Source organism: Pristiophorus japonicus, chromosome 9 (assembly GCF_044704955.1).
Source record: "Pristiophorus japonicus isolate sPriJap1 chromosome 9, sPriJap1.hap1, whole genome shotgun sequence".
Lineage (NCBI taxonomy): Eukaryota > Metazoa > Chordata > Chondrichthyes > Pristiophoridae > Pristiophorus > Pristiophorus japonicus.
Window position 1 is genome coordinate 74407113 of NC_091985.1, and position 27247 is coordinate 74434359.

The window sequence follows — 27247 nt, forward strand, 5'->3', positions numbered from 1 at the left end:
GCACCCTACTCCCCAGTGACATAGTGGAGGCCCATAAGAACATAAGAAATAGGAGCAAGAGTAGGCCATTTGACCCCTCGAGCCTGCTCCGTCATTCAATAAGATCATGGCTGATCTGATCTTGGCCTCAACTTCACTTCCCTGCCTGCTCCCCATAACCCTTGACTCCCTTATCATTCAAAAATCTATCTCCACCTTAAATATATTCAATGACCCAGCCTCGACAGCTCTCTGGGGTAGAGAATTCCACAGATTCATGACCCTATCCCCCCTTCTCCCCAATACAGAGTCCACAGCATGCCTTCCCCTTTAATGGAAGGGGAGGTCCCTGTGCTCCTGTCAGCGCTACACGCCTCTCTGTGTAGCGCTGGAAAATTCCTGATGTTACTGACATTGCGTTCCACTTCCTCTCGGGGGCAGTAAGCCCAATTTTGCTGCCGGAGCGGCACCTCCAAGCCTGGCACAGGACGTCCCTCCTCACAGCTGGCACCGGCCCCAAACGCGATGGTGCCAAATTTCGCCCCCAGTTTCTCTAGCCTCCACTCATAACTAAAGCCTTTCCTCCCTGATATCATCTTAGTAAACCTTTTCTGTACTCTATTCATATTTTCTGAAGTAAGGCACTTAACACTAGTTAGAGTGGGGTAGAATTTCGGCGGGAGTTCTCCTAGTTGTCCACCCTAGCTTCAGCGGATGAACCATGAAAACCTCAGTGAAATTGCGTAAATGGTGTTTATGTCATTTCTGCCGGGCTTCTTGGCCTTTATTGCAAAGGGGATGGAGTATAAAAGCAGGGAAGTCTTGCTACAGTTATACAGGGTATTGGTGAGGCCACACTTGGACTACTGTGTGCAGTTTTGGTTTCCATATTTATGAAAGGATATACTTGCTTTGGAGGCAGTTCAGAGAAGGTTCACTAGGTTGATTCCGGAGATGAGGGGGTTGACTTATGAGGAAAGGTTGAGTAGGTTGGGCCTCTACTCATTGGAATTCAGAAGATTGAGAGGTGATCTTATCGAAACGTATAAGATTATAAGGGGGCTTGACAAGGTGGATGCAGAGAGAATGTTTCCACTGATGTGGGAGACTAGAACTAGGGGACATAATCTTAGAATAAGGGGCCGCCCATTTAAAACTGAGATGAGGAGAAATTTATTTTCTCAGAGGGTTGTAAATCTGTGGAATTCGCTGCCTCAGAGAGCTGTGGAAGCTGGGACATTGAATAAATTTAAGGCAGAGATAGACAGTTTCTTAACCGATAAGGGAATAAGAGGTTATGGGGAGTGGGCAGGAAAGTGGACCTGAATCCATGGCTGAGGCAGCGAATTCCACAGATTTACAACCCTCTGAGAAAATAAATTTCTCCTCATCTCAGTTTTAAATGGGCGGCCCCTTATTCGAAGATCATGCCCTCTAGTTCTATCTCCCCCATCAGTGGAAACATTCTCTCTGCATCCACCTTGTCAAGCCCCCTCATAATCTTATACGTTTCGATAAGATCACCCCTCAATCTTCTGAATTCCAATGAGTAGAGGCCCAACCTACTCAACCTTTCCTCATAAGTCAACCCCCTCATCTCCGGAATCTGATACGTCCTTACTATACAGTATAAATGCACACGAGGCCCATGCTTGAGAGAAGGTCAGTCTGTGACCTGTCCTTTATTCCTTAGCACTCAAGTGATGAAGGTGGGTGGAGCTTCCCCTTTTATACCTGAAGGTCCAGGTTAGGAGTGTCTCCCAACTTGTGGTCATTGTTCTCACAGTGTACAGCTTAGGTCAGAATATACATGGGTTAGAATGCTGGTTGAATACATGACATCACCTCCCCCCCAAAGCCTTATTGGGATCACAGGTTGAGTCTCTCTGGTGGTTTACGCTCTCTTGTAGAGCGCCTGATTTGTGGCTCCGGTTGTTGGACGCTGGCCTGAGTGTCTGCTGTTTGTGGTGCCTCAGGCCTATCCAGACTGCCCACAGTGATTGGGCTATCCTCCCTTTGGTTCCGGTGTGCGGTCACCTGTGGTGGAGTGAACTCTACATCGTGTTCTTCCTCTGCTTCTTCTATGGGGTTGCTGAACCTCCTTTTTGTTTGATCCATGTGTTTGCGGCAGATTTGTCCATTGGTAAGTTTAACTACCAGAATCATATTTCCCTCTTTGGCAATCACAGTGCCTGCGAGCCATCTGGGCACTGCAGCGTAGTTCAGGACAAAAACAGGATCATTTACATCAATACATCGCGCCCTCGCATTCCTGTCATGGTAGTCATATTGTGGCTGGCGCCTGCTCTCGACAATTTCTTTCATGGTGGGGTGTATAAGGGATAGCTGGGTTTTGAGCGTCCTTTTCATTAGCAGCTCTGCGGGTGGAACCCCTGTGAGCGAGTGTGGTCGGGATCTATAGGCCAACAGGAGACGTGATAAGCGCCTTTGTAGGGAACCCCCTTGGATTGTGAGCATCCCCTGTTTGATTATCTGCACTGCTCGTTCTGCCTGGCCGTTTGAGGCCGGCTTGAACGGTGCCGTTCTGACATGGTTAATTCCATTGCCTGCCATGAAGTCCTGGAATTCAGTGCTTGTGAAACACGGGCCATTGTCGCTGACCAAGACGTCCGGTAGACCGTGGGCGGCGAACATTGCCCGTAGACTTTCTACCGTGGCAGAGGATGTGCTTGAATTTAAAATGTCACACTCGATCCATTTGGAGTAGGCGTCTACTACAACCAAAAACATTTTTCCCATGAAAGGACCTGCGTAGTCCACATGGATGCGTGACCAAGGCTTGGCGGGCCATGGCCAGGGGCTTAGGGGGGCTTCCCTGGGCACATTGCCCAGCTGGGCACACGTGTTGCACCTGCGAACACAAAGTTCCAGATCTGCATCTATCCCTGGCCACCAAATGTGTGACCTGGCAATTGCCTTCATCATGACAATGCTCGGGTGCTCATTGTGGAGTTCTCTGATGAACACCTCTCTGCCCATCTGGGGCATGACTACGCGGTTTCCCCACAGTAGGCAATCGGCCTGAATCGAGAATTCATCCCTGCGCCTGTGAAATGGTTTAAATTCCTCAGGGCATGCCCTGTACGTGGCTGCCCAGTCCCCATTCAGGACACATTTCTTGACTAGAGACAATAGCGGGTCTCTATTTGTCCAAACTTTAATCTGACGGGCTGTCACGGGTGAGCCTTTGCTTCTGAAAGCTTCAACAGCCATGACCATCTCAGCAGCATGCTCGGTAGCCCCCTCAGTGGTGGCTAGTGGGAGCCTGCTGAGTGCATCAGCGCAATTTTCAGTGCCCAGTCTGTGCCGAATTGTATAGTCATAGGCGGCTAACGTGAGTGCCCACCTCTGTATGCGGGCCGATGCGTTTGCATTTATGGCCTTGTCGGCCAAAAGGGACGTTAGGGGTTTGTGATCTGTCTCCAGCTCAAATTTCCTGCCAAACAGGTACTGGTGCATTTTCTTTACCGCATATACACATGCGAGCGCCTCCTTTTCTACCATCCCGTAACCCCTTTCTGCCTGGGACAGACTCCTGGAGGCATAAGCTACTGGCTGTAACTGACCCTTGGCATTGACATGCTGCAACACACACCCGACATCATAGGGCGATGCATCGTACGTTAACACAAGTTTCTTACATGGGTCGTATGGTGTTAACAGAGTGTTGGAACATAACAAATTGTGTGCTCTATTAAAAGCCCTTTCCTGGCTGTCCCCCCAGACCCATTCGCGATCTTTGCATAGGAGCACGTGTAGCGGCTCTAGCAGCGTGCTCAATTTGGGAAGAAAGTAACCAAAATAGTTCAGGAGCCCCAGGAACGAACGCAGCTCCGTCGTGTTATGGGATCTGGGTGCTCTCTGGATCTCTTCCGTCTTGGACGCAGTCGGGCTGATCCCGTCTGCTGCTCCCCTCATCCCCAGGAATTCTACCTCTGGAGCTAGGAAGACGCACTTCGCCTTTTTCAGTCGCAGCCCTACCCGGTCCAGTCTGCGTAGCACCTCCTCCAGGTTGTGGAGGTGTTCTTCAGTATCGTAACCCGTGATGAGGCTGTCGTCCTGAAAAACCACCGTCCCTGGAATCGAATTGAGGAGGCTTTCCATATTTCGGCGGCCGAGCGAATTCCGAACGGACATCTGTTGTACTCAAACAACCCCTTGTGTGTCGTGATGGTGGTCAGCTTCTTCGACTCACTCGCCAGCTCCTGGGTCATGTAAGCTGAGGTCAGGTCCAATTTTGAAAAAGGTTTGCCACCGGATAGCGTCGCAAAGAGGTCCTCCGCTCTCAGTAGCGGGTACTGGTCTTGGAGTGACACCTGATTGATGGTGGCCTTGTAATCACCACATATCCTGACCGACCCACCTGCCTTGAGCACCGGCACAATTGGACTCGCCCAATCACCGAATTCGACTGGCGAGATGATGCTTTCCCTCAGCAGGCGGTCCAATTCACCTTCTATCTTTTCCCGCATCATGTACGGCACCACTCTGGCCTTATGGTGTACTGGCCTGGCGTCCGGGTTTATGTGAATCACTACCTTGGCCCCCATGAAAGTGCCGATGCCGGGTTGAAATAATGAGTCAAATTTGTCCAGGATCTGTGAGCATGATACTTGCTCCACAGAGGAAATTGCATTGACATCGCCCCATTTCCAGTTCATGACAGCAAGCCAACTCCTCCTCAGTAGTGCGGGACCATCCCCTGGGTCAATCCAGAGTGGCAACCTGTTCTCCGAATCTTTGTGGGTCACGACTACCGTGGCGCTGCCTAGCACCGGAATGATCTGCTTTGTGTAAGTCCGTAGCTGTGCGTCAATCGGCGATAATTTTGGCCTCCTGGCCTTGGACGTCCACAACTTTTCGAACTGTTTGATCCCCATCAGGGACTGGCTGGCCCCCGTATCTAGCTCCATTGATACTGGGATGCCATTGAGGAGCACTTTCATCATTATCGGTGGCGTCCTGGTGTATGAACTGTATACGTGCTCCACATGAACTCGCTGAACTTCAACTTCCAGCGATTTCCCCCAGCGTTCATTTCTGCAATTTCTGCAAGTATTTTGTTCATCTCTGCAAACTCCGGCTGAGTGTGTGCCTCCATGCCTCCAACATGAGCTGCTGTTGGAAACAAAAGGTCCCTTGCCAGTCGATCGTCCCTGACTGCCCCTGTGACTGTCCTTGAGTGCGCCATTAACAGGTGTTGATGGCCCCATTACTGGCCGCATTGTCCCTTGCAATGGCGTGAATCGCTGTTCAGCTTGCCATTGTCTCTGTCGAACTCCCCCTCTGGGTTCAACTGCATGCTGGGGCATGCCCGACTGCCCTTGTCTGCCTGGAGAAATGTGTGCTGCTTTAACAATGTTGAATCTCTGTCCCAACCATTCCTTAACACAGTACCTCGTGCCTGTTCTGCTAGTGGCCATGCTCGCGTGGTTTAAATCCCAGTTTCTTGTCGCCATTGATACGTTCTTACTATACAGTATAAATGCACACAAGGCCCATGCTTGAGAGAACGTCAGTCTGTGACCTGTCCTTTATTCCTTAGCACTCAAGTGATGAAGGTGGGTGGAGCTTCCCCTTCTATATCTGAAGGTCCAGGTTAGGAGTGTCTCCCACCTAGTGGTCATTGTTCTCACAGTGTACAACTTAGGTCAGATTATACATGGGTTACAATGCTGGTTGAATACATGACAGGATCAGCCATGATCGTATTAAATGGCGGAGCAGGCTCGAGGGGCCGTATGGCCTTCTCCTGCTCCTATTTCTTATGTTCTTATATTATGTTTTTCCTCACATCTTCCTCCACAGGTACGGCGGTCAATCGGGAGAATTCCTGAGGAAATTCTAACTGGCATAACCAATGATTTGTATAGATTTAACATTATCTCTTTGCTTTTGTACTTTCTCTTTTATTTTATTCTCTAGTATCATTAAGGCGATACTCCTCAATAGTAAAATGGCAGGCAAATTTGAAACTATTTTCAGAACTCAGAACACCACTACGCATGTGTCGTTAGATATTGAATTGTGCCTTTTACATGAGCCTGCAGGTACCAAAAGCGCACTGAGTATTGGAGAAGCTTGTGCACCCAATATATATGGCCAGTGTAACCCATTCTATCTACCGATCTGTGATTTATCTAATTGCCTTAAAAATTAAGTCTGCCAGTAAATATTGTGACATTTTAACACATATTTGATTCAAAGGTGTTGGATGAACTACAGCCATTTCATAGGTCTGACGAAGGGTCATCGACCCAAAACGTTATCTCTGCTTTCTCTCCACAGATGCTGCCTGTCCCACTGAGATTTTCAGCATTTTCTGTTTTTATTACAGCTATTACATTACAGCTAAAGATCATTTCTGCAATGCTGGACTACCCCTGTGGATGGATCTCAGTTGAATCAACAAAATCGGATTCACATTCAATACAATGGCATACTTGGACTATTGTGCCATATTTATAGCATTAAAATTCAGAAATTGTGATGGCTATTGAATTATTGGTTGTAAAATGCTACACTATAGATACACTAATAGAACAAACACCTCAATGTTGATAATGTATTCTTGCTTTTCTTTCCCAAAAATGTAAAAGACCCCATACTCAAGTTTTGCTGATTACCTTGCAACAGTGACTACACTCCAAAAGTACTTCATTGGTTGTAAAGCGCTTTGAGACATCCGGTGGTCATGAAAGGCACTATAGAAATACAAGTTTTTCTTTCTTGGAAAGTCTTTTCATCACTTGTCACCATTGATGTGTCGAAGTGCTGTGTATTATCTGGGGCAGTTACAAACTGTTTGGCAATGCACACAGAATGTATATATGTATTTTTTCCAAAAATGTGGATTATCACAGAAATTAATGTTTACTATCATAGACTAAATGCCATGAGTAAAGAGTAATTCATACAATTTTCATTCTCTTCCTGTTTGTGTGTATTATAGTTGCTGTTGATTCGTCTATGCCAAAAAGCATGTCTACCAGTATTAAATGTAAGTACTTACTTCATCTGCTATTACAAGATCAAATATGTCAGAAAGTTCTAATAGACAGAATTTTTCTGCAGTCATTGGAGAAGTCGCAAGACTTCTACCTATGCAAGTGAACCTGCATTACATTACATAGAATTATACAGCATAGAAACAGGCCATTTGGCCCAACTGGTCTATGCTGGCATTTATGCTCCACACGAACTGCCTTCCATACTTCTTCATCTAACCCTATCAGCATATCCTTCTATTTGTTTCTCTCTCATGTGCTTATCTAGCTTCCTCTTAAATGCATCTGTGCTATGTGGCATCTGACCACATTTTCTTTGGGGAGGCTTCACTGAGTATGCAGAGTGTGCTGGATCCGGAATCCCGCTCCTGACTGGGTCGCCACCACTTGGATAGAGGGAAGTCGGGGCTAGCTGCAACAGCGAAAAGGATGAAATGGCCAGAAGCTCAGCAAGTGAATGAGAGAGAGATGTGGAACAAACCGGAAGGCAAAATAGTGATGGCAGAAGGAGGAGCACCATCCGTGGTGTCTGCAATGACAAAGACCCCAAGATTCTCAGAAGCTACAGTAATGGTCATATTAGTAGAGCTAAGAGCAAGAAGAAACAGGCTCTTTGACACTCAATGAACGATGCCCCAGAAGAAGCATGTACAGGCAGTCTGGAGGGATGTGGCTCTGCCAATCAGTGCCAATTCTTCCACACCACAAATGAGCTTTCAGTGCTGAAATCATTTTAATAACTTCACCAGGTTGTTCAAGGTACGGTACTCCTGCAGATGCTGAAATAATGCTGAAAGCATGACATACCTCCACACCATCCATGACCACATAATGTAAAAGAAGACATGAAGGAGGCTGTTAGTAAGCATAGCATACTATTATTACCATTCCCCTTCATAGGTACACCTATTCTCCTACCATTGTACTGACCCATATCATAGTTAGTGTAATGTCTGAGCTACATTTGCTGCACTTGATTGCAGGTCTACAAGCTAATATTTGTAGACATCTGTGTAAAAAGATACCTGCATAAAATTTGTAGCACGTCTAAAAGTTTGTGTTCTTTGCAAAGGAGAAGCATTTGAACAATCACGGGCAAAGAACTGCCACAGGTGGAGGAATGACTAGCATTAGCCCATCAGTTGACATAAGGCAGAAACTCTGCTACTCTGAAATTGGAGGTGAACTGTCAGGTTCAGGTTAGTAATGAGATAGAACCCTTTCAGAGCTGAGTTTTTGGCGTCCTCAGACATTCTGATTACTTGAAATGTCTCCTACTATTGCTTAGTCACATCATCGTAGGCAGTCCCTTGGCATCAAGGAAGATTTGCTTCCAATCTAAAAATTAGTTCTTAGGTGACTGAACAGTCCAATATGAGAACCACAGTCCCTGACACAGGTGGGACAGACAGGCATTGAGGGAAAGGGAGGGTGGGACTGGTTTGCCGCACGCTCTTTCCGCTGCCTGCGCTTCATTTCTGCATGCTCTCGGCGATGAGACTCGAGGTGCTGAGCGCCCTCCCGATTGCACTTCCTCCACTTAGGGCGGTCTTTGGCCAGGGCCTCCCAGGTGTCGGTGGGGATGTTGCATTTTATCAGGGAGGCTTTGAGGATGCCCTTGAAACGTTTCCTCTGCCCACCTTTGGCTCGTTTGCCGTGAATGAGTTCTGAGTAGAGCGCTTGCTTTGGGAGTCTTGTGTCAGGCATGCGAACAATGTGGCCTGCCCAGCGGAGCTGATCAAGTGTGGTCAGTGCTTCAATGCTGGGGATGTTGGCCTGGTCGAGGATGCTAATGTTGGTGCAACTGTATTCCCAGGGGATTTGCAGGATCTGAGGCATCGTTGGTGTTTCTCCAGCAACTTGAGGTGTCTACTGTATATGGTCCATGCCTCTGAGCCATGCAGGAGGGCGGGTATTACTACAGCCCTGTAGACCATGAGCTTGATGGCAGATTTGAAGGCCTGAGCTTCGAACACTGTTTTCCTCAGGCAGCCGAATGCTGTACTGGCGCACTGGAGGCGGAGTCGAATCTCGTCGTCAATGTCTGCCTTTATTGATAAGAGGCTCCCTAGGTATGGGAAGTGGTCCACGTTGTCCAGGGTCACGCCATGGATCTTGATGACTGGGGGGCAGTGCTGTGTGGCGGGGACAGGCTGGTGGAGGACCTTTGTCTTATGGATGTTTAGTGTAATGCCCATGCTTTCGTATGCTTCAGTGATGATGTTGACTATGACTTGGTGTTCAGCCTCTGAATGTGCGCAGATGCAGGCGTCGCCCGCATACTGTAGCTCAACGACAGAGGTTGGGACGGTCTTAGATCTGGCCTGGAGACGACGAAGGTTGAACAGGTTCCCACTGGTTCTGTAGTTTAGTTCCACTCCAGCGGGGAGCTTGTTGACTGTGAGGTGGAGCATGGCAGTGAGGAAGATTGAGAAGAGGGTTGGAGTGATGACGCAGCCCTGTTTGACCCCGGTTCGGACATGGATTGGGTCTGTAATGGATCCATTGCTAAGGATCATGGCTTGCATGTCGTCGTGGAGCAGGCGGAGGATGGTGACGAACTTTTGGGGGCATCCGAAACAGAGGAGGACACTCCATTGACCCTCACGGTTGACGATGTCAAAAGCCTTTTTAAGGTCAAAGAAGGCCATGTACAAGGGTTGGCTGCATTTTTCTTGCAGCTGTCGCGCTGTAAAAATCATGTCCGTTGTGCCCCGTAGAGGACGGAATCCACACTCTCACTCCGGGAGGAGCTCCTCAGCCACAGGGAGAAGACAGTTCAGGAGGATTCTAGCGATGACTTCCTCTGTAGTTGCCGCAGTCGGACTTGTCCCCTTTTTTAAAGATGGTCACAATCACTGCATCTCTGAGATCTCCCGGCATGCTCTCCTCCTTCCAGATGAGAGAGATGAGGTCATGCATTTGTGCCAATAGTGCCTCTCCAGCATACTTCAGTGCCTCAGCGGAGATTCCATCTGCTCCCGTAGCCTTGTTGTTCTTAAGCTGACTAATGGCTTTTTCTACCTCATGCAATGCTAGGGTTTTACTGAGGTGGCGGCGGGTTGCATGCTGCGGGATGGAGTCGAAAACACTCGAGTCAAAGGCAGAGTCTCGGTTGAGGCGATCTTCGAAGTGCTCCTTCCAGCGGGTCCTGACTGCCTCAGTGTCCTTGATGAGTGTTTCCCCGTTCTTGGCCAGCAGTGGGATGGAGCCTTGGGTGTTTGGACCGTAGGTGGCCTTGACTGCGGTAAAGAATCCTTGCACATCATGGCTGTCAGCCAGCTGCTGTACCTCCTGTGGTTTCTCCATCCACCATCTGTTCATTCGGTCGCGGGTTTTTTGTTGGACCTTGGCCTTAAGCCGTCTGTAATGCTGCTTTGCTGCTCCTGAGTTGGGTTGTTTTAGGCTCAGAAATGCCCTGTGCTTGCGATCTATTAGCTCTTGGATCTCCTGGTCATTCTCATCAAACCAGTCCTGGTGTTTCCTGGTTGAGTGACCGAGCGTCTCTTCACAGGCACTGGTTATGGAGGCTTGGAGGGCAGACCAAACCCTGTGGTCAACCTGCGTCTCGGGGTCATCAAGGCACGCCAGTTAGCAATGAGGCGCTGACTGTATAGGGCTCTCTTAGCTGGGTTTTTGACTTTTTTGCGGCACTGCTTCTACTGCCGTCACCGCTTTGGGGCTATGTTAATGTTGATGATGGAACGGATTAGGCAGTGATCCATCCAACAGTCGTCAGCTCCTGTCAAGGCGCGGGTGATGCGCACATCCTTGCTATCCGTGGCTCGGACGATGACATATTCAAGCAGGTGCCAATGCTTGGAGCGGGGTTGTTGCCATGATGCCTTGTACTTGTCCCTTTGGCGGAACAAGGTGTTGGTGATGACAAGGTCATGTTCTAGACATTTTGTCAGGAGCAGGTTACCGCTGGAATTGGTTTTCCCTACCCCCTTTCTGCCGATCACGCCTCTCCAGAGGGCTGTGTCCTTGCCGACCCTGGCGTTGAAGTCACAGAGGAGGATCAGTTTGTCTTCCATAGGGACACGAGACAGGGATTTTTCGAGGCTGGAGTAAAAACCCTCTTTGGTCTCATCTATCGCATCGAGTGTTGGGGCGTACGCACTGTTGATTGTGGCACACTGGTTCTGGGATAGGGTGAGTCGGAGAGTCATGAGACGTTCGTTAATCCCTCAGGGGGAGTCTCTGAGGCGGTCGACCAGCTCGTTCTTGATAGTGAAACCGACTCCATGGAGGTGGCATTCTTCCTCTGGTTTCCCTTTCCAAAAGAAGGTGTAATCTCTACTTTGTTCCTTGAGCAGGCCCACCAGGTCTTGCTTAGGGCGGCGATATCGACATCGAAGCGTCTAAGTTCCCGGGCAACTATGGTGGTGCGGCGTTCCGGCCTGTCGTTGTTGGAGTTGTCCATGAGCATCCTGACGTTCCAGGTCCTGAACTTCATGTTAAAGGAGTGGAAGATGTCTGTGCGTGAGTTCTTTTAACGTGGGGTGGCAGTTGCATACAGACTACCACGCGGGTTTAGCTGAGCAAGGTCTTGGTCCAGTGGTAAGGGGGTCCAAGATGGCTGGAGACCAGGCACTGCTGTGTGAGCCTAGTTGCCTATGGCGAGATGTGGGCCGTAAGCTCAGCACAGAGTAGCGCCCTTCAGTGAGATGGTAGGTGATCCGAGGTTTGACTGGGGGCAGGCATTGGGAAGGTCAGTGGTTCATTTTTTGGGGTGGAGGTCAGGTTGTTCATAGTGGAAGGAGGACAAGGTGGTCACAGCCATTGTGCTCACCACTTTCTGGAGGAGAAGAGGCCAGGTCATCAGTGGAGGAGGAGAGGCCCAGTCGCTGCTGGAGGGGAGGAGGCCTGATCGCGGCTGGTGGAGAAGCTGAGTCGGTCACGTCCAGTGGGGAGCGTGAGGTAGGCCCAAACTTGTGGTCGGAGGCTCACCGGATGTCGTCGGGGATCGGTGAAATCATCCGCGATCGGGTGGAGCAGCTGAGTGTATGTTGGGAGTTTGAGGTAAGCCTGTGGAAACTTGGGCCCATAGAAGGTTACTGCACAGAAGGAGACCATTTCGGCCCATCGTGTCCTTGGTTAGCAGCCCTGAAGGTTACATATAAACCTATGAACAATGACGGAAAGGCAAAGAGTACACAGTCCAACCAGTCCGCCTCACCACAACTGCAACACCCCTTATACTGAAACCTTCTACACACCACCCCAACCGGAGCCATGTGATCTCCTGGGAGAGGCAAAAACCATATAAAAACCCAGGCCAATTTAGGGAGAAAAAAATCTGGGAAAATTCCTCTCCGACCCATCCAGGCGATCGAAACTAGTCCAGGAGATCACCCTGGCTGCATTCGATTCCCTGCAGCACTTATCATTATATCTGCGCTGGCCAACAAAAGGTTATCCAGTCTAATCCCAATTACCAGCTTTCGGTCTGTAACCCTGCTTATCTCTTAAAAGTGGTGAGGGTTTTTGCATCCACCACTCTTCCAGTCAGTGAGTTCCAGATTCCCACAACCCTCTGCCTAAAGAAGCCCCCCCTCAAATCCCCTCTAAACTTTCCACCGACCACCTTAAAACTATGCTCCCTCGTAATAGACCCCTCCACCAATGGAAATAGGCCTTTGCTATCCACTATGTCCAGGCCCCTCAATATTTTGTACACCTCAATGAGGTCGCCTCTCAACCTCCTCTGTTCTAATGAGGACAAACCCAGCCGATCCAATCTGTCCTCATAACTAAGATCCTCCATTCCAGGCAGCATCCTAGTAAATCTCCTCTGCACCTTCTCTAGTGCAATTACGTCATTCCTATAATATGGCGACCAGAACTGCCGCAGTATTCCAGCTGTGGCCTAATCAAAATATTATACAATTTAAGCATAACCTCCCTGCTCTTATATTCTGTGCCTCAGCCAATAAAGGCAAGCATTCCATATGCCTTCTTAACCATCTTATCCAGCTGGCCTGCAACTTTCAGGGATCTGTGAATAAGCACTCCAAGGTCCCTTTGTTCATCTACACTATTAAGTGGACTACCGCTTAATGTGTATACCCTTTCCTTATTAGTCCTCCCAAAGTGCATTATCTCACACTCGTCAGAATTAAATTCCATTTGCCACTGCTCTGCCCACCTGACCAGTAGATTAGATTGATATCCTCCTGCAGCCATGACTTTCCTCTTCATTATGAACCACACAGCCAATTTTAGTGTTGTCTGCAAACTTCTTAATCATATCCCTATATTCAAATCTAAATCGTTGATACACAAAAATCAAGGGACCTAGTACTGAGCCCTGCGGAACCCCACTGGAAACATCCTTCCAGTCACAAAAACATCCATCAATCATTACCCTTTGCTTCCTACCTCCAAGCCAATTTTGGATCCAACTTGCCACTTTGCCCTGGATCCCATGGGCTTTAACCTTCGTGACCAGTCTACCATGTGGGATCTTATCAAAAGCTTTGCTAAAGTCCATATACACTACATCGTATGCACTACCCTCATCGACCCTCTTGGTTACCACCTCAAAAAATTCAGTCAGGTTAGTCAAACACGATCTTCCCTTAACAAATCCATGCTGATTGCCCCTAATTAATCCTTGCCTTTCCAAATGTAGATTTATCCTGTCTTTCAGGATTTTTTTCAATAATTTAATAGGGGGTGCATTTCATAACTTAAAACCCAAAACACAAATCCCACAAACTTGGGCCAACCTCAGACGCAAGCCTTCCCACGAGCCTCCACCCATCGGTGATGACCGGACCACCCTCCAACCATTGGCGATTGAGCTTCTTCCCCTCCTGCGGTGTTCGGACCTCTTCTTAGTCACATCTTATAATTCACAACAAACTGCAAAATTAATTTCCTTTGTGTCCCTCACAGGTGCTAAATGCTACAGAAAGAATCATCTGATGAGCAGCCTGACACCTTCACATTATTCACCCACTCCATAATGGCACTGTACAAAAGAAAGCCCAGATATACCTACTTGAGAAAAGGCCATTACTGAGACAGGTATATCACAGGGTGAATCACAAAGAATCAGTGAGCAGGAGGAGCTGAGCGGAAATGATGATGAAACAGCCATCTCTCCTCAGTGGAGTCAGAAATGACTGCCATGAGCCGAAGAGCTCAAGGAACAAGAACTAATTAAAAGATCAATATGAGAGCCATAGATCGCACATCCAGTCCAGGCAGTGTAAACAGTCTCCTCTTGTGTTGAAGATCGTGGATAAGTTAAAGGAATCCACAAGTTACATCTGCAACAGCATGTAGGAGGTATATGATGTGAAGTACATCCGGGAATTGTGTCAGTCCAAAAGATTAACGCAGCCTCATGACATCAGGAAAGGGCCCTGAGGGAAGTTGTTGATTCCAGTGTGGCAAGAATGACTTGAAGAGCACTCTAGCTTTGCAATACACCTCAGATCATGTATCCAGATTTGTCATCCTCTGCTGCACGCTCCATAACTTTGTCATAATGACGTACCAGCCATGAACACCACCTGGATAGAGAGAAGTGCAGCAGAAGGAGGAGCAGGAGGTAGAGGAGCATGAAGTGGGGAAAGAGCATGAGCAGATTCAACAACCAGTGCCTCTATCTGCCAGAGCTCAGATAGCAGCTCATCCAAGAGCGCTTCATATAAACCATCCCTCCCATCCCCAATACACCAACAGTCCTGCAATCTTTATCACCACCATCCATCCCATTTCCTTCCTTAAGCTCATTCTTATGAGTCTTGCGTTCATCACTACAAATATATACTAATACTAAATCCATACAGAAAACAATTTATCGAACAACTCAATTCAATCTGTGAAACCACTTAGTGCTTATCTTGTGTGCTTGTTTACTTATCTTAGTGCATGTACAAGGTGTATCACCAGTGACTACAGCTTGGGAGGTGGAAGTCTGCTGAACTTCCATTCAGGATACTTTAGAGGGCCATGGTTGGCGATCTTGAGAAGCTCTGGGCATTGAGGGCCCGGCTGCAGACTACAGCATCTTGGCATGGGTCGGACCAGCTGGCTGTGTGGCACCAACAAGGGCAATGGCAGACTAAGTAGCTGGGGAGCAGGAGTGCTGGCCTCCTGAGAGAGATCAGCAGGTGCCTCTCCAATGGAGTAAAGGCCATTCTCCTGGAATTGCGTCTCATCACTTCTATGACTTAACGCAAGACTAGTGTGCAGGAGTTATGTGATGCTCTGGAAGTCCCTGTCAACAATGGCTTCCAGAGCCAAATGGCAGCTGGTTGGGATTCCATGACAGCAGTGTGATCTGCCATGAAATCTGTTATCAGAGGCTCCGTCTTGGTGGCACCATTGTCCTGTTCATGGAGCTGATCATTCTCTCCATTTTGGACATCATGGTCTTCAACTCTGCCTGATGCCCTGACACAAGTTGGAACTGGACTCCTCCTTGCTCTGAGCAATTACACACAAGCACATTGGCAGGCTGCACAATGCACCTAGTATTTCCTGCTGCAGATCCATTATCCTTCTCTGGTAGCCCGGGCTCTCGAAGTCAGCATCTGAGTCCTTTACAGCAGAACTAGAATGTAGCCCTCCTTCTGTCATTCAGCTTCTGCCTACTTAGAAACTCCTTCATCGATCACATACTAGCCTTTTTTCAAGTACAGTCAGGAGAGCTCCTCCAAGCCGCACAAGTCTCCCCTTATCTAAACTTCTCTCCGCCTTTTCATCTCTCTCTCCCCCCTTAAAATGTTTTCCAAACCCATCTCTTCAACAAGGATTTTGGTCAGTCTTCCTAATGGCTTTCTTTTGGCTTGGCATTCATTTCCCTTATTTGTGTGACACCTTTTGATGTTTCTTTAGATTAAAGCTGCTACTTAAATGAAAGCTGTTGTTACTACTGCCAGGTTATGGCACTGACATTTTCATGTTTGCTGTATTTACGGGAAAGGTACCATAGTGGTTAAGTTACGGGACTAGTAATCCAAAGGCCTGGATTAACGATCCAGAGACATGTATTCAAATCCCACCATGGCAGCCGGGGAATTTAAATTCAATTAATTAAATAAATCTGGAATAAAAAGACAGTGTCAGTAATGGTGACCATGAAACTACTGGATTGTTGTAAAAACCCATTTGAATCACTAATTTCCTTTAGGGAAGGAAATCTACCATCCTTACCTGGTCTGGCCTATATGTGGCTCCAGACCCACAGCAATGTGGTTGGCTCCTAACTGCCCTCTGAAATAGCCTAGCAAGCCACTCAATTGTAACAATCCACCACAAGAAACATTAAGAAGAATAAAACTAGATGGACCACCCAGCATCGACCTTGGCACCGGCTTCAAACACAACGGCACACCAAGCCCATTCGACCCTGCAAGGTCCTCCCCACTAACATCTGGGGACTTGTGCCAAAATTAGGAGAGCTGTCCCACAGACTAGTCAAGCAATAGCTTGACATATTCATACTTGCAGAATCATACCTTTCCGCCAATGTTCCAGACTCCTCCATCATCATCCCTGGGTAAGACCTGTCCCACAGGCAGATACAGTGGTATACTGGAGGGAGGGAGTGGCCCTGGGAGTCCTCAACATTGACTGATCCTCATGAAGTCTCATGGCTTCAGGTCAAGCCTGGGCAAGGATACCTCCTGCTGATTAGCACCTACCACCCTCCCTCAGCTGATGACTCCTCCATGTTGGACGTCACTTGGAAGAAGCACTGTGGGTAGCAAGAATGTACTCTGGGTGGGGGACTTCAATGTCCATCACCAAAAGTGGCTCAGTCGTACCACTACTGACCAAGCTGGTCGAGTCCTAAAGGACATGGCTGCCAGACTGGCCTGCGGCAGGTGGTGAGAGAACCAACATGAGGGAAAAACCTATTTGACCTCGTTCTCACCAATCTAGCTGTGGCAGATGCATCTGTCAATGACAGCATTGGTAGCAGTGATCACCGCACTGTGCTTGTGCAGACGAAGTCCCATCTTCACACTGAAGACACCCTCCATCATGTTGTGTGGCACTACCACCGTGCTAAATGGAATAAATTCAAAATAGATCTAGCAGCTCAAAACTGGACATCCATGATGCCTTGTGGGCCATCAGCAGCAGCAGAATTGTATTCCACCACAATCTGCAACCTCATGGCCCGCCATATAGCCTCTACCGTTACAATCAAGCTAGGAGACCAACCCTGGTTCAATGAGGAGTGCAGAAGAGCATGCCAGGAGCAGCACCAGGCGTACCTAAAAATGATGTACCAACCTGGGGAAGCTACAATACAGGGCTAATGCATGCTAAGCAGCGGAAGCAGCATGTTATAAACAAAGCTAAGCAATCCCACAATCAATGGATCAGATCAAAGCTTTGCAGTCCTGCCATATCCAGTCGTGAATGATGGTGGACAATTAAACAGCTAACGGGAGGAGCTCAATGAATATCCCTATCCTCAGCACGCAAGTGCAAAGACAAGGCAGAAGTAGTTGCAACCATCTTCAGCCAGAAGTGCCGAGTGGATGATCCATATGAGCCTCCTCCTGACTTTCCAATCATCACAGAATCCAGTGTTCAGCCAATTCTATTCACTCCACGTGATATCAAAAACAGCTGAGCGCACTGAGATCCTACAGCAAAGACTATTAGACCTGACAACATCCCAGCTGTTGTGCTGAAGACTTGTGCTCTAGAACTAGCCGTGCCTCTAGCCACGCTGTTCCAGTACAGCTATAACACTGGCATTTACCTGACAACATGGAAAACTTCCCAGGTCTGTCCTGTCCATAAAAAGCAGAACAATCCAACCAATTACCGCCCCATCAGTCCACTCTCAATCATCAACAAAGTGATGGAAGGTGTCGACAACGGTACTTTCAAGCGGCACTTACCAATAACCTGCTCACTGATGCTCAGTTTGGGTTTTGCCAGGACCACTCAGCTCCAGACCTCATTAAAGCCTTGTCTAAACATGGACTAAAGAGCTGAATTCCAGACTTGAAGTGAGAATGACTGCTCTTGACATCAAGGCAGCATTTGACCAAGTGCAATATCAAGGAGCCCTAGTAAAATTGAAGTCAATGGGAATCAGGGTGAAAACTCCCTCCGAGCCCCAGGACAGCACTGCAGTGTCTGAGGCCCAACTATCTTCAGCTGCTTCATCAATGACCTTCCCTCCATCATAAGGTCAGAAGTGGGAACATTCGCTGATGAGTGCACAGTGTTCATTTCCATTCGCAACTCCTCAGAAAATGAAGCAGTCCATGCCCAAATGCAGCAAGACCCGGACGACACGCAGGCTTGATCTGATAAGTGGCAAGTAACATTCGCATCACACAAGTGCCAGGCAATGACCATCTCCAATAAGTGAGAGTCTAACCGCCACCCCTTGATATTAACCAGCATTACCATTGCCGAATCCCCCTCCATCAATATCCTGGGGTCATCATAAATACTGTAGCTACAAGAGCGGGTCAGAGGCTGAGTATTCTCCGGCTCTCACCTCCTGACTCCCCAAATACTTTCCACCACCTACAAGGCACAATTCAGGAGTGTGATGGAATATTCTCCACTTGCCTGGATGAGTGCAGCTCCAACAACATTCGACACCATCCAGAACAAAGCGGCCCGCTTGATTGGCACCTAATCCACCACCTTCACAGATGCATCGTGGCTGCAGTGCGTATCATGTATAAGATGCACTGCATCAACTCGCCAAGGCTTCTTCGGAAGTACCTCCCAAACCCGCAACCTCTACCACCAAGGAGGACAAAGGCAGCAGGTGCATGGGAGCACCATCACCTGCAAGTTCCCCTCCAAATTACACCCCATCCTGACTTGGAAATATATCACCGTTCCTTCATCGTCGCTGGGTCAAAATCCTGGAACTTCCTCCCTAACAGAACTGTGGGTGTGCCTTCACTACAAGGACTGCGGTGGTTCAAGAAGGCAGCTCACCACCACCTTGTAAAGTACATTTAGGAATGGACAATAAATGCTGGCCTTGCCCAATTCCCGGAACGAATAAAACAAAAATTTCCACATCTCCGTTGATGCGGGTGTTAGTCATACACTTGTCGCAGTAGGAAGTAGTGATTGTTTCAAGGCTTAATATTGGTGCATGATACATATTGTACTTCAGTTCAGTGGAAAATAGCTACATTAATTGGTAAATGATTTTCAAATAATCCATGGCATTGAGACTAATTTAATGCATGTGGAAACCCATATTTCAGCTGTTACAATGAAAGATCTAGCCAATATAGGTGTTCCACTAAAACTTAAATAATTTGCAGAAAATTCCAGGGCACTGATGTTAGCTTTAGACATGAAATTGTTGCATGCTAGATCTCCATTCAGTGAGCAACAACCTCTACCAGGGTTCGATCAAGAGCGCAGTAATGAGAATTGGCCATTAAATCTGCTCCAGCAAAAATTTGGTATAAAATAGGATTGATGTTAATGTCATTAGTGTTTCTTCTTAAAAAATTGTTCATAAAATAACAGGACACATAAAATATAATAAATCGGAAAGTCTATTGAGTTACAGAATCAAAGGCAAACTATTTTACTTTATTATTTATCATTTTCCGTACTTGCTAATTGTTTGGTCCCCAGTTACTGACCCAACTCTGTCACTTAAATGCGCTGGGTTAAGGTCATCTTTTTGCCCGGCATCGGTTCCATTTGTTGATTGGCTGATGGCAAATACTTGAGAATGAACCAAGTTCTAATAGTCCTTCACTCCCTTTCAATGAGATGGAATTCTGTTCATGTTGTGTGCAGTACTACAATACTGACAAAAGTCACCAAATGAGGCAAACTGAGTTCAGATTATTAAAGCAGAGGTCCAAGCTTTTGGTTCCGTGTACTGCATTGCAATTGTCCACCGAGCTGCTGCCAGCTATATAATGTACTTGTGTTCACTTCAATATTTCCGCCCTTTATCATTTTATGGGAGATTTCCGTGGGTCTATGCCCAGATGCAGTGATTGCGGTGAATTTTGGAAAAGCAGGTGGACAGAGCACACACCCATAAAGGAAATAACTCGATTTCTTCCCATTATGGAAGGATCAGGTGGATGAGAGGAAAGGAGAGGAGAGTGGAAGTAAAAAAACTAGAATGTTCCTCATTGGGTGGGCTGGGGTTTTGAAAGCCAAAATAATGCAACAAATGCATGTGTGTGGCTAATATGATGCTCAGTGGGAAGGAGGGAGTGCAATTGTAAACTTCCTGCACAATCATAAGGGAGACAAGGACAGAATGCTTCTCATTATGTAGCCAAAATGCTGTTTTGCCTTTGCCTCACGAAGTTGGTTAGTATGCATTCTGTAATATTGCTAGAATATTTTTTTTAAGTAATGCAAATTTAAAATGATATTTATTGAACCTGATGTATCTTCTCCTAGCTAGCAAATGTAAGTATTAACAAACATTGCAGTGTAGCAGAAAACTATCCGAACCAAGCCTGCCAAAATTATACAAAGGATTGTGAACAAATTGGGCGGCAAGATTAGAACACTGAAATCATATAACTGCCCCTGTTTTCACCAGAGGTTAGTGGGGGAGAGAGGTGGTCGCTACTACCTCATCAAGACAAGGAGAGAAACCAACGTGACAGTTGTAAAACTAACTTCTCCAGCCTCGAAGCCTTGAAGTCCTGAAGGAAGGAAGAACATCACCATCTACCATTAACTATCAAAAGGATTGGTAAGCATAAGTCCCTGCCCTGGAATTAGGTATTGGGAGGTGGGAAGTATAATTTTACTGCAACCCCCTTTGAATGTGTAATGCATGGTACTTTATTAGAGTGATTTTAAGTTTGACCTTGTACCTTTCCTTGTATTGTTCTTTATTAGAGTGATTGTAAGTTTGGCCTTGTATTTTCTTACTAGAGTAGTAAGCCTGTATTACTTTGACTGGAATAAAACCAAAGTTCTTTGCATCAAATCAGTGTCCTCTGCACTTTTGTCACACTCCCCAAATAAATCCAGAGCACAGAACCCAAGGGAGGGGGAGCGATTCAAAACCGCTCAAGTTGGTCAGAAGGGAATCTGACCCCCTCATAGAGACCACAACACACCCCAAACACCCCCCCACCCCCCACACCCTTACACAGGCTGGAGAGACACTCTGAGACCTGCAATAAAGGACGATGGTCACACCTTACTTTGAGCTTGCAGTATCTGGTCTGACTCTTTATTCAAGACATAACAACTGGCGATGAGATACAGATGACGAACCCCACCGCGGCAGAGAACCGTGGGCATCCTGGGAAATTTTCGGAGGGAGATGATTGGGAAACCTTCGTGGAGTGACTCGACCAATACTTCATGGCCAACAAGCTGGAAGGGGAAGTGAACACTGCCAAACGAAGGGCGATCCTCTTCACCGTTTGCGGGCACCAACGTATGGCTTCATGAAAAATCTGCTCGCTCCAGCGAATCCCACAGAGAAGTCATACAATGATTTATGCACACTCGTCCGGGAGCATCTAAACCCGAAGGAAAGCGTTCTGATGGCAAGATATTGTTTCTACACATACAAGAGGTCTGAAGGCCAAGAAGTGGTGAGCTACGTCTCCGAGCTAAGGCGCCTTGCAGGACATTGCAAATTTGAAGGACCCTTGGAGCACATGCTCAGGGACTTCTTTGTACTTGACATTGGCCATGAAGTAATACTTTGCAAACTTTTGACTGTAGAGACCGCAACCTTGAGTAAAGCCATAGCGATAGCCCAGGCGTTTATCGCCACCAGTGACAATACCAAACAAATCTCTCAGCACACGAGTGCTGCTGCAAGTACAGTGAACAAAGTAATGTTGTTTTCGAATTGTAATGTACAGGGCAGCACTTACATGCCTGCAGCTGCACATCCGCAGGTGACTCAGAGCCCACCATCAAGGGTGGTGAATGCAAGGCCATTAACACCTTGTTGGCGCTGCGGGGCTGATCATCATTTCCATTCATGCCGCTTCAAAGGATACGTTTGCAAGGGCTGTGGAACAATGCGACACCTCCAACGCATGTGCAGGTGAGCTGCGAACCCTGTCAATCCTGCAAACCACCATGTTGCAGAAGAGGACAGATCACGGTGGATCACGACAAACCAGGGCCTCAGACTGAGGAGGCAGAGGTATATGGGGTAGACACATTTACCACAAAGTGTCCCCCGATAATGCTGAAGTTTGAATTAAATGGACTCCTGGTGTCAATGGAGCTGGACTCAGGCGCGAGCCAGTCCATAATGAGCAAAAAGACTTTCGACAAATTGTGGTGCAGCAAGGCCTCAAGGCCAGTCCTGATTCCCAATCGTACTAAACTGAGACAGGCTAATAGATCTCAAGGTAGACAAGTCCCCTGGTCTTGATGAAATGCATCCCAGGGTATTAAAAGAGATGGCGGAAGTTATAGCAGATGCATTCATTATAATCTACCAAAATTCTCTGGACTCTGGGGAGGTACCAGCGGATTGGAAAGCAGCTAATGTAACGCCTCTGTTTAAAAAAGGGGGCAGACAAAAGGCAGGTAACTATAGGCCGGTTAGTTTAACATTTGTAGTGGGGAAAATGCTTGAAGCTATCATTAAGGAAGAAATAGCGGGACATCGAGATAGAAATAGTGCAATCAAGCAGACGCAACATGGATTCATGAAGGGGAAATCATGTTTAACTAATTTACTGGAATTCTTTGAGGATATAACGTGCATGGTGGATAGAGGTGTACCGATGGATGTGGTGTATTTAGATTTCCAAAAGGCATTCGATAAGGTGCCACACAAAAGGTTACTGCAGAAGATAAAGGTACACGGAGTCAGAGGAAATGTATTAGCATGGATCGAGAATTGGCTGGCGAACAGAAAGCAGAGAGTCGGGATAAATGGGTCCTTTTCGGGTTGGAAATCGGTGGTTAATGGTGTGCCACAGGGATCGGTGCTGGGACCACAACTGTTTACAATATACATAGATGACCTGGAAGAGGGGACAGAGTGTAGTGTAACAAAATTTGCAGATGACACAAAGATTAGTGGGAAAGCGGGTTGTGTAGAGGACATAGAGAGGTTACAAAGAGATTTAGATAGCTTAAGCGAATGGGCTAAGGTTTGGCAGATGGAATACAATGTCGGAAAATGTGAGGTCATCCACCTTGGAAAAAAAAACAGTAAAAGGGAATATTATTTGAATGGGGAGAAATTACAACATGCTGCGGTGCAGAGGGACCTGAGGGTTCTTGTGCATGAATCCCAAAAAGTTAGTTTGCAGGTGCAGCAGGTAATCAGGAAGGCGAATGGAATGTTGGCCTTCATTACAAGAGGGATGGAGTACAAAAGCAGGGAGGTCCTGCTGCAACTGTACAGGGTATTGGTGAGGCCGCACCTGGAGTACTGTGTGCAGTTTTGGTCATCTTACTTAAGGAAGGATATACTGGCTTTGGAGGGGGTACAGAGACGATTCACTAGGCTGATACCAGAGATGAGGGGATTACCCTGTGATGATAGATTGAGTAGACTGGGTCTTTACTCGTTGGAATTCAGAAGGATGAGGAGCGATCTTATAGAAACATTTAAAATAATGAAAGGGATAGACAAGATAGAGGCAGAGAGGTTGTTTCCACTGGTCGGGGAGACTAGAACTAGGGGGCACAGCCTCAAAATATGGAGGAGCCAATTTAAAACCGAGTTGAGAAGGAATTTCTTCTCCCAGAGGGTTGTGAATCTGTGGAATTCTCTGCCCAGGGAAGCAGTTGAGGCTGGCTCATTGAATGTATTCAAATCACAGATAGATAGATTTTTAACCAATAAGGGAATTAAAGGTTATGGGGAGCAGGCGGGTAAGTGGAGCAGAGTCCACGGCCAGATCAGCCATGATCTTGTTGAGTGGTGGACTCCTGTTCCTATTTCTTATGTTCTTATGTTCTTATGAGAACGTACACAAAGGAACTGATTCCCGTAATCGGCAGGGCTACCGTAAAGGTCTCCTATGATGGAGCAGTGCACAATTTACCTCTCTGGGTGGTACCGGGCGATGGCCCCACGCTGTCCGGCAGGAGCTGGCTGGGAAAGATACACTAGAACTGGGACAATGTCCAAGCGCTCTCGTCCGTCAATGACACTTCATGTACCCAGGTCCTAAACAAGTTTCCCTCGCTGTTCGAACCGGGCATCAGGAAGTTCCAAGGAGCAAAAGTGCAGATCCACTTGATTCCGGGGGTGCGACCCATCCATCACAATGCGAGAGCGGTACCGTACATGATGAGAGAGAGGGTGGAGATCGAGCTGGACATGCTGCAACGAGAGGGCATCATTTCACTGATCGAATTCAACGAGTGGGCCAGTCCAATTGTTCCAGTCCTCAAGGGAGACAGCACCGTCAGAATCTGCGGTGATTACAAAGTAACTACCAATCGTTTCTCCCTGCAGGATCAATACCCGCTACCCAAGGCAGACGACCTACTTGCAACACTGGCGGGAGGAAAAACATTCACGAAGCTGGACTTGACCTCGGCCTACATGACACAGGAGCTGGAGGAATCATCGAAAGGCCTCACCTGCATCAACACGCACAAAGGTCTCTTCATTTACAACAGATGCCCGTTTGGGATTCGATCAGCCACGGCGATATTCTAGGGGAACATGGAAAGCTTGCTGAAGTGGGTCCCATGCACCGTGGTCTTCCAGGACGACATTTGGTTACAGGTCGGGACACCGTTGACCACCTGCAGAACCTGGAGGAGGTTCTTAGTCGGCTTAATCGTGTGGGGCTCAGGTTAAAACACTCGAAGTGCATTTTTCTGGCACCTGAAGTGGAGTTCCTGGGGAGAAGAATCGCGGCAGACGGCATCAGGCCCATCGATTCGAAGACGGAGGCAATCAAGAACGCACTGAGACCACAGAACGTGACGGAGCTGCGGTCAGTTCTAGGACTCCAGAACTACTTTGGTAAATTCTTACCAGGTCTTAGCACACTGTTCGAACCCCTGCACTCTTTACTGCGTAAAGGAGATGAATGGGTATGGGGTAAAAGCCAAGAAAGTGCCTTTGAGAGAGCTAGGAAACTGTTATGCTCAAACAAATTGATTGTGTTGTACAATCCATGTAAGCGTTTGGTACTAGCATGTGACACATCGTCGTACGGGGTCGGGTGTGTATTGCAACAAACTGATGAATTTGGGAAATTGCAACCGATTGTTTATGAATCCAGAAGTCTGTCTAAGGCTAAGAGGGCCACAGCATGATCGAAAAAGAAGCGTTAGCGTGTGTTTATGGGGTAAAGAAAATGCATCAATATCTGTTTGGTTTCAAATTTGACTTGGAAACCAACCATAAGCCACTTATATCCCTCTTTTCTGAAAGTAAGGGGATAAATACGAATGCATCGGTCCGCATCCAGAGATGGGTGCTCACGTTGTCCGCATACAACTACGCCATCCGCCACAGGCCAGGCACACAAAACTGTGCTGATGCTCTCAGTAAGCTGCCATTGCCCACCACAGGGGTAGAGATGGCACAGCCCGCAGATTTAGTTATTGTAGTGGAAGCATTTGAGAGTGAGCAATCACTGTTACCGCCCGACAGATTAGAACCTGGACGAGCCAGGACCCCTTACTGTCTTTAGTAAAAAATTGTGTGCTCCATGGGAGTTGGTCTCGTGTCCCGTTAGAGATGCAGGAAGAAATAAAGCCGTACCAGCGGCGCAGTGATGAAATGTCTATACAGGCAGACTGTCTCCTGTGGGGTAATCGGGTAGTGGTGCCAAAAAAGTGAAGGGACACCTTCATTAGTGACCTCCACAGCACCCACCCAGGCATCGTAATGATGAAAGCGATAGCCAGATCCCACATGTGGTGGCCCGATATCGATGCAGACTTAGAGTCCTGTGTGCGCAAATGTAATACATGTTCACAGTTAAGCAATGCACCCAGGGTGGCGCCACTAAGTTTATGGTCCTGGCCCTCCAAACCGTGGTCCAGGGTCCATGTCGACTATGCAGGCCCATTCTTGGGAAAAATGTTCCTAGTGGTTGTAGATGCGTACTCCAAATGGATTGAATGTGTGATAATGTTGGCAAGCATGTCCGCTGCCACCATTGAAAGCCTATGGGCCATGTTTGCCACGCGTGGCCTGCCTGACGTCCTTGTGAGTAACAATGGGCCATGCTTCACCAGTGCCGAGTTCAAAGAGTTCATGACCCGCAATGGGATCAAACATGTCACATCTGTCCTGTTTAAATCAGCGTCCAATGGTCAGGCAGAGCGAGCAGTGCAAACAATCAAGCAGAGCGTGAAGAGGGTAACTGAAGGCTCATTGCAGACTCGCCTATCCCAAGTCCTGCTTAGTTACTGCACAAGACCCCACTCACTCACTGGGGTTCCCCCTGCTGAACTGCTCATGAAAAGGCCACTTAAGACAAGGCTCTCGTTAGTCCACCCTGATCTACACGAACAGGTAGAGAGCAAGCGGCTTCAACAGGATACATATCATGATCGCGCAAATGTGTCACACGAAATCGAGATTAATGATCCTGTATTTGTGTTGAACTATGGACAAGGTCCCAAGTGGCTTCCCGGCACTGTCGAGCCAAAGAGGGGAGTAGGGTGTTTCAGGTCAAACTTTCAAATGGACTCACCTGCAGGAAACACTTGGACCAAACTAAACTCAGATTCACGGACTATCCAGAGCAACCCACAATTGACCCTCCAACACATACACAAGTGGCAACCGATCCAGCGGTTGACCACGAAGCAGAACCCATCACCCGCAGCAGCCCAGCAGGACTCACCACGCCTAGCTGCCCAGCAAGGCCAGAGGCGCAGCAGCCCAGCGAGGGTCCTACAAACGACTCACCAAAACCAGCATTTGCACCGAGACGATCAACCAGGGAAAGGAAGGCCCCAGATCGACTCACATTGTAAATAGTTCCACTATTGACTTTGGGTGGGAGTGTTATATATGTAAACCTGTAAATACCATGTTTAACCACCAGAGGGCTCATCCTCTGGAGTCCCAAGGGATCCCACAATCCCTTGGGAGCACCTATACATAAGGAGGCCTCACAGGCTGGAGAGGCACTCTGAGAGCTGCAATAAGGGAGTACGGTCACACTTTACTTTGAGCTTGCAATATCTGTTTATTCAAGACATAGCAGGCAGTAGCGTTAAATTTTTTTGACCTTCTGGCGTAAAGTGTGGCCTTCCTCAGCAATGGCATGGCAAAGCTTGAATCCCGCGATTCTGGAGGTCATGACATGCGC

At 47.6% G+C, this 27247-nt stretch overlaps 1 protein-coding gene across 1 annotated transcript in view; it reads left to right on the forward strand.

Annotated features, from left to right (window-relative positions):
• Positions 1-27247, forward strand: part of LOC139272634 (spermatogenesis-associated protein 7 homolog) — a 296319-nt gene that overhangs the window by 101125 nt on the left and 167947 nt on the right. The window contains exon 4 of the mRNA XM_070888711.1: positions 6953-7000. Coding sequence (XP_070744812.1) covers positions 6953-7000 — 48 coding nt within the window. The remainder of the gene's footprint in view (positions 1-6952; positions 7001-27247) is intronic.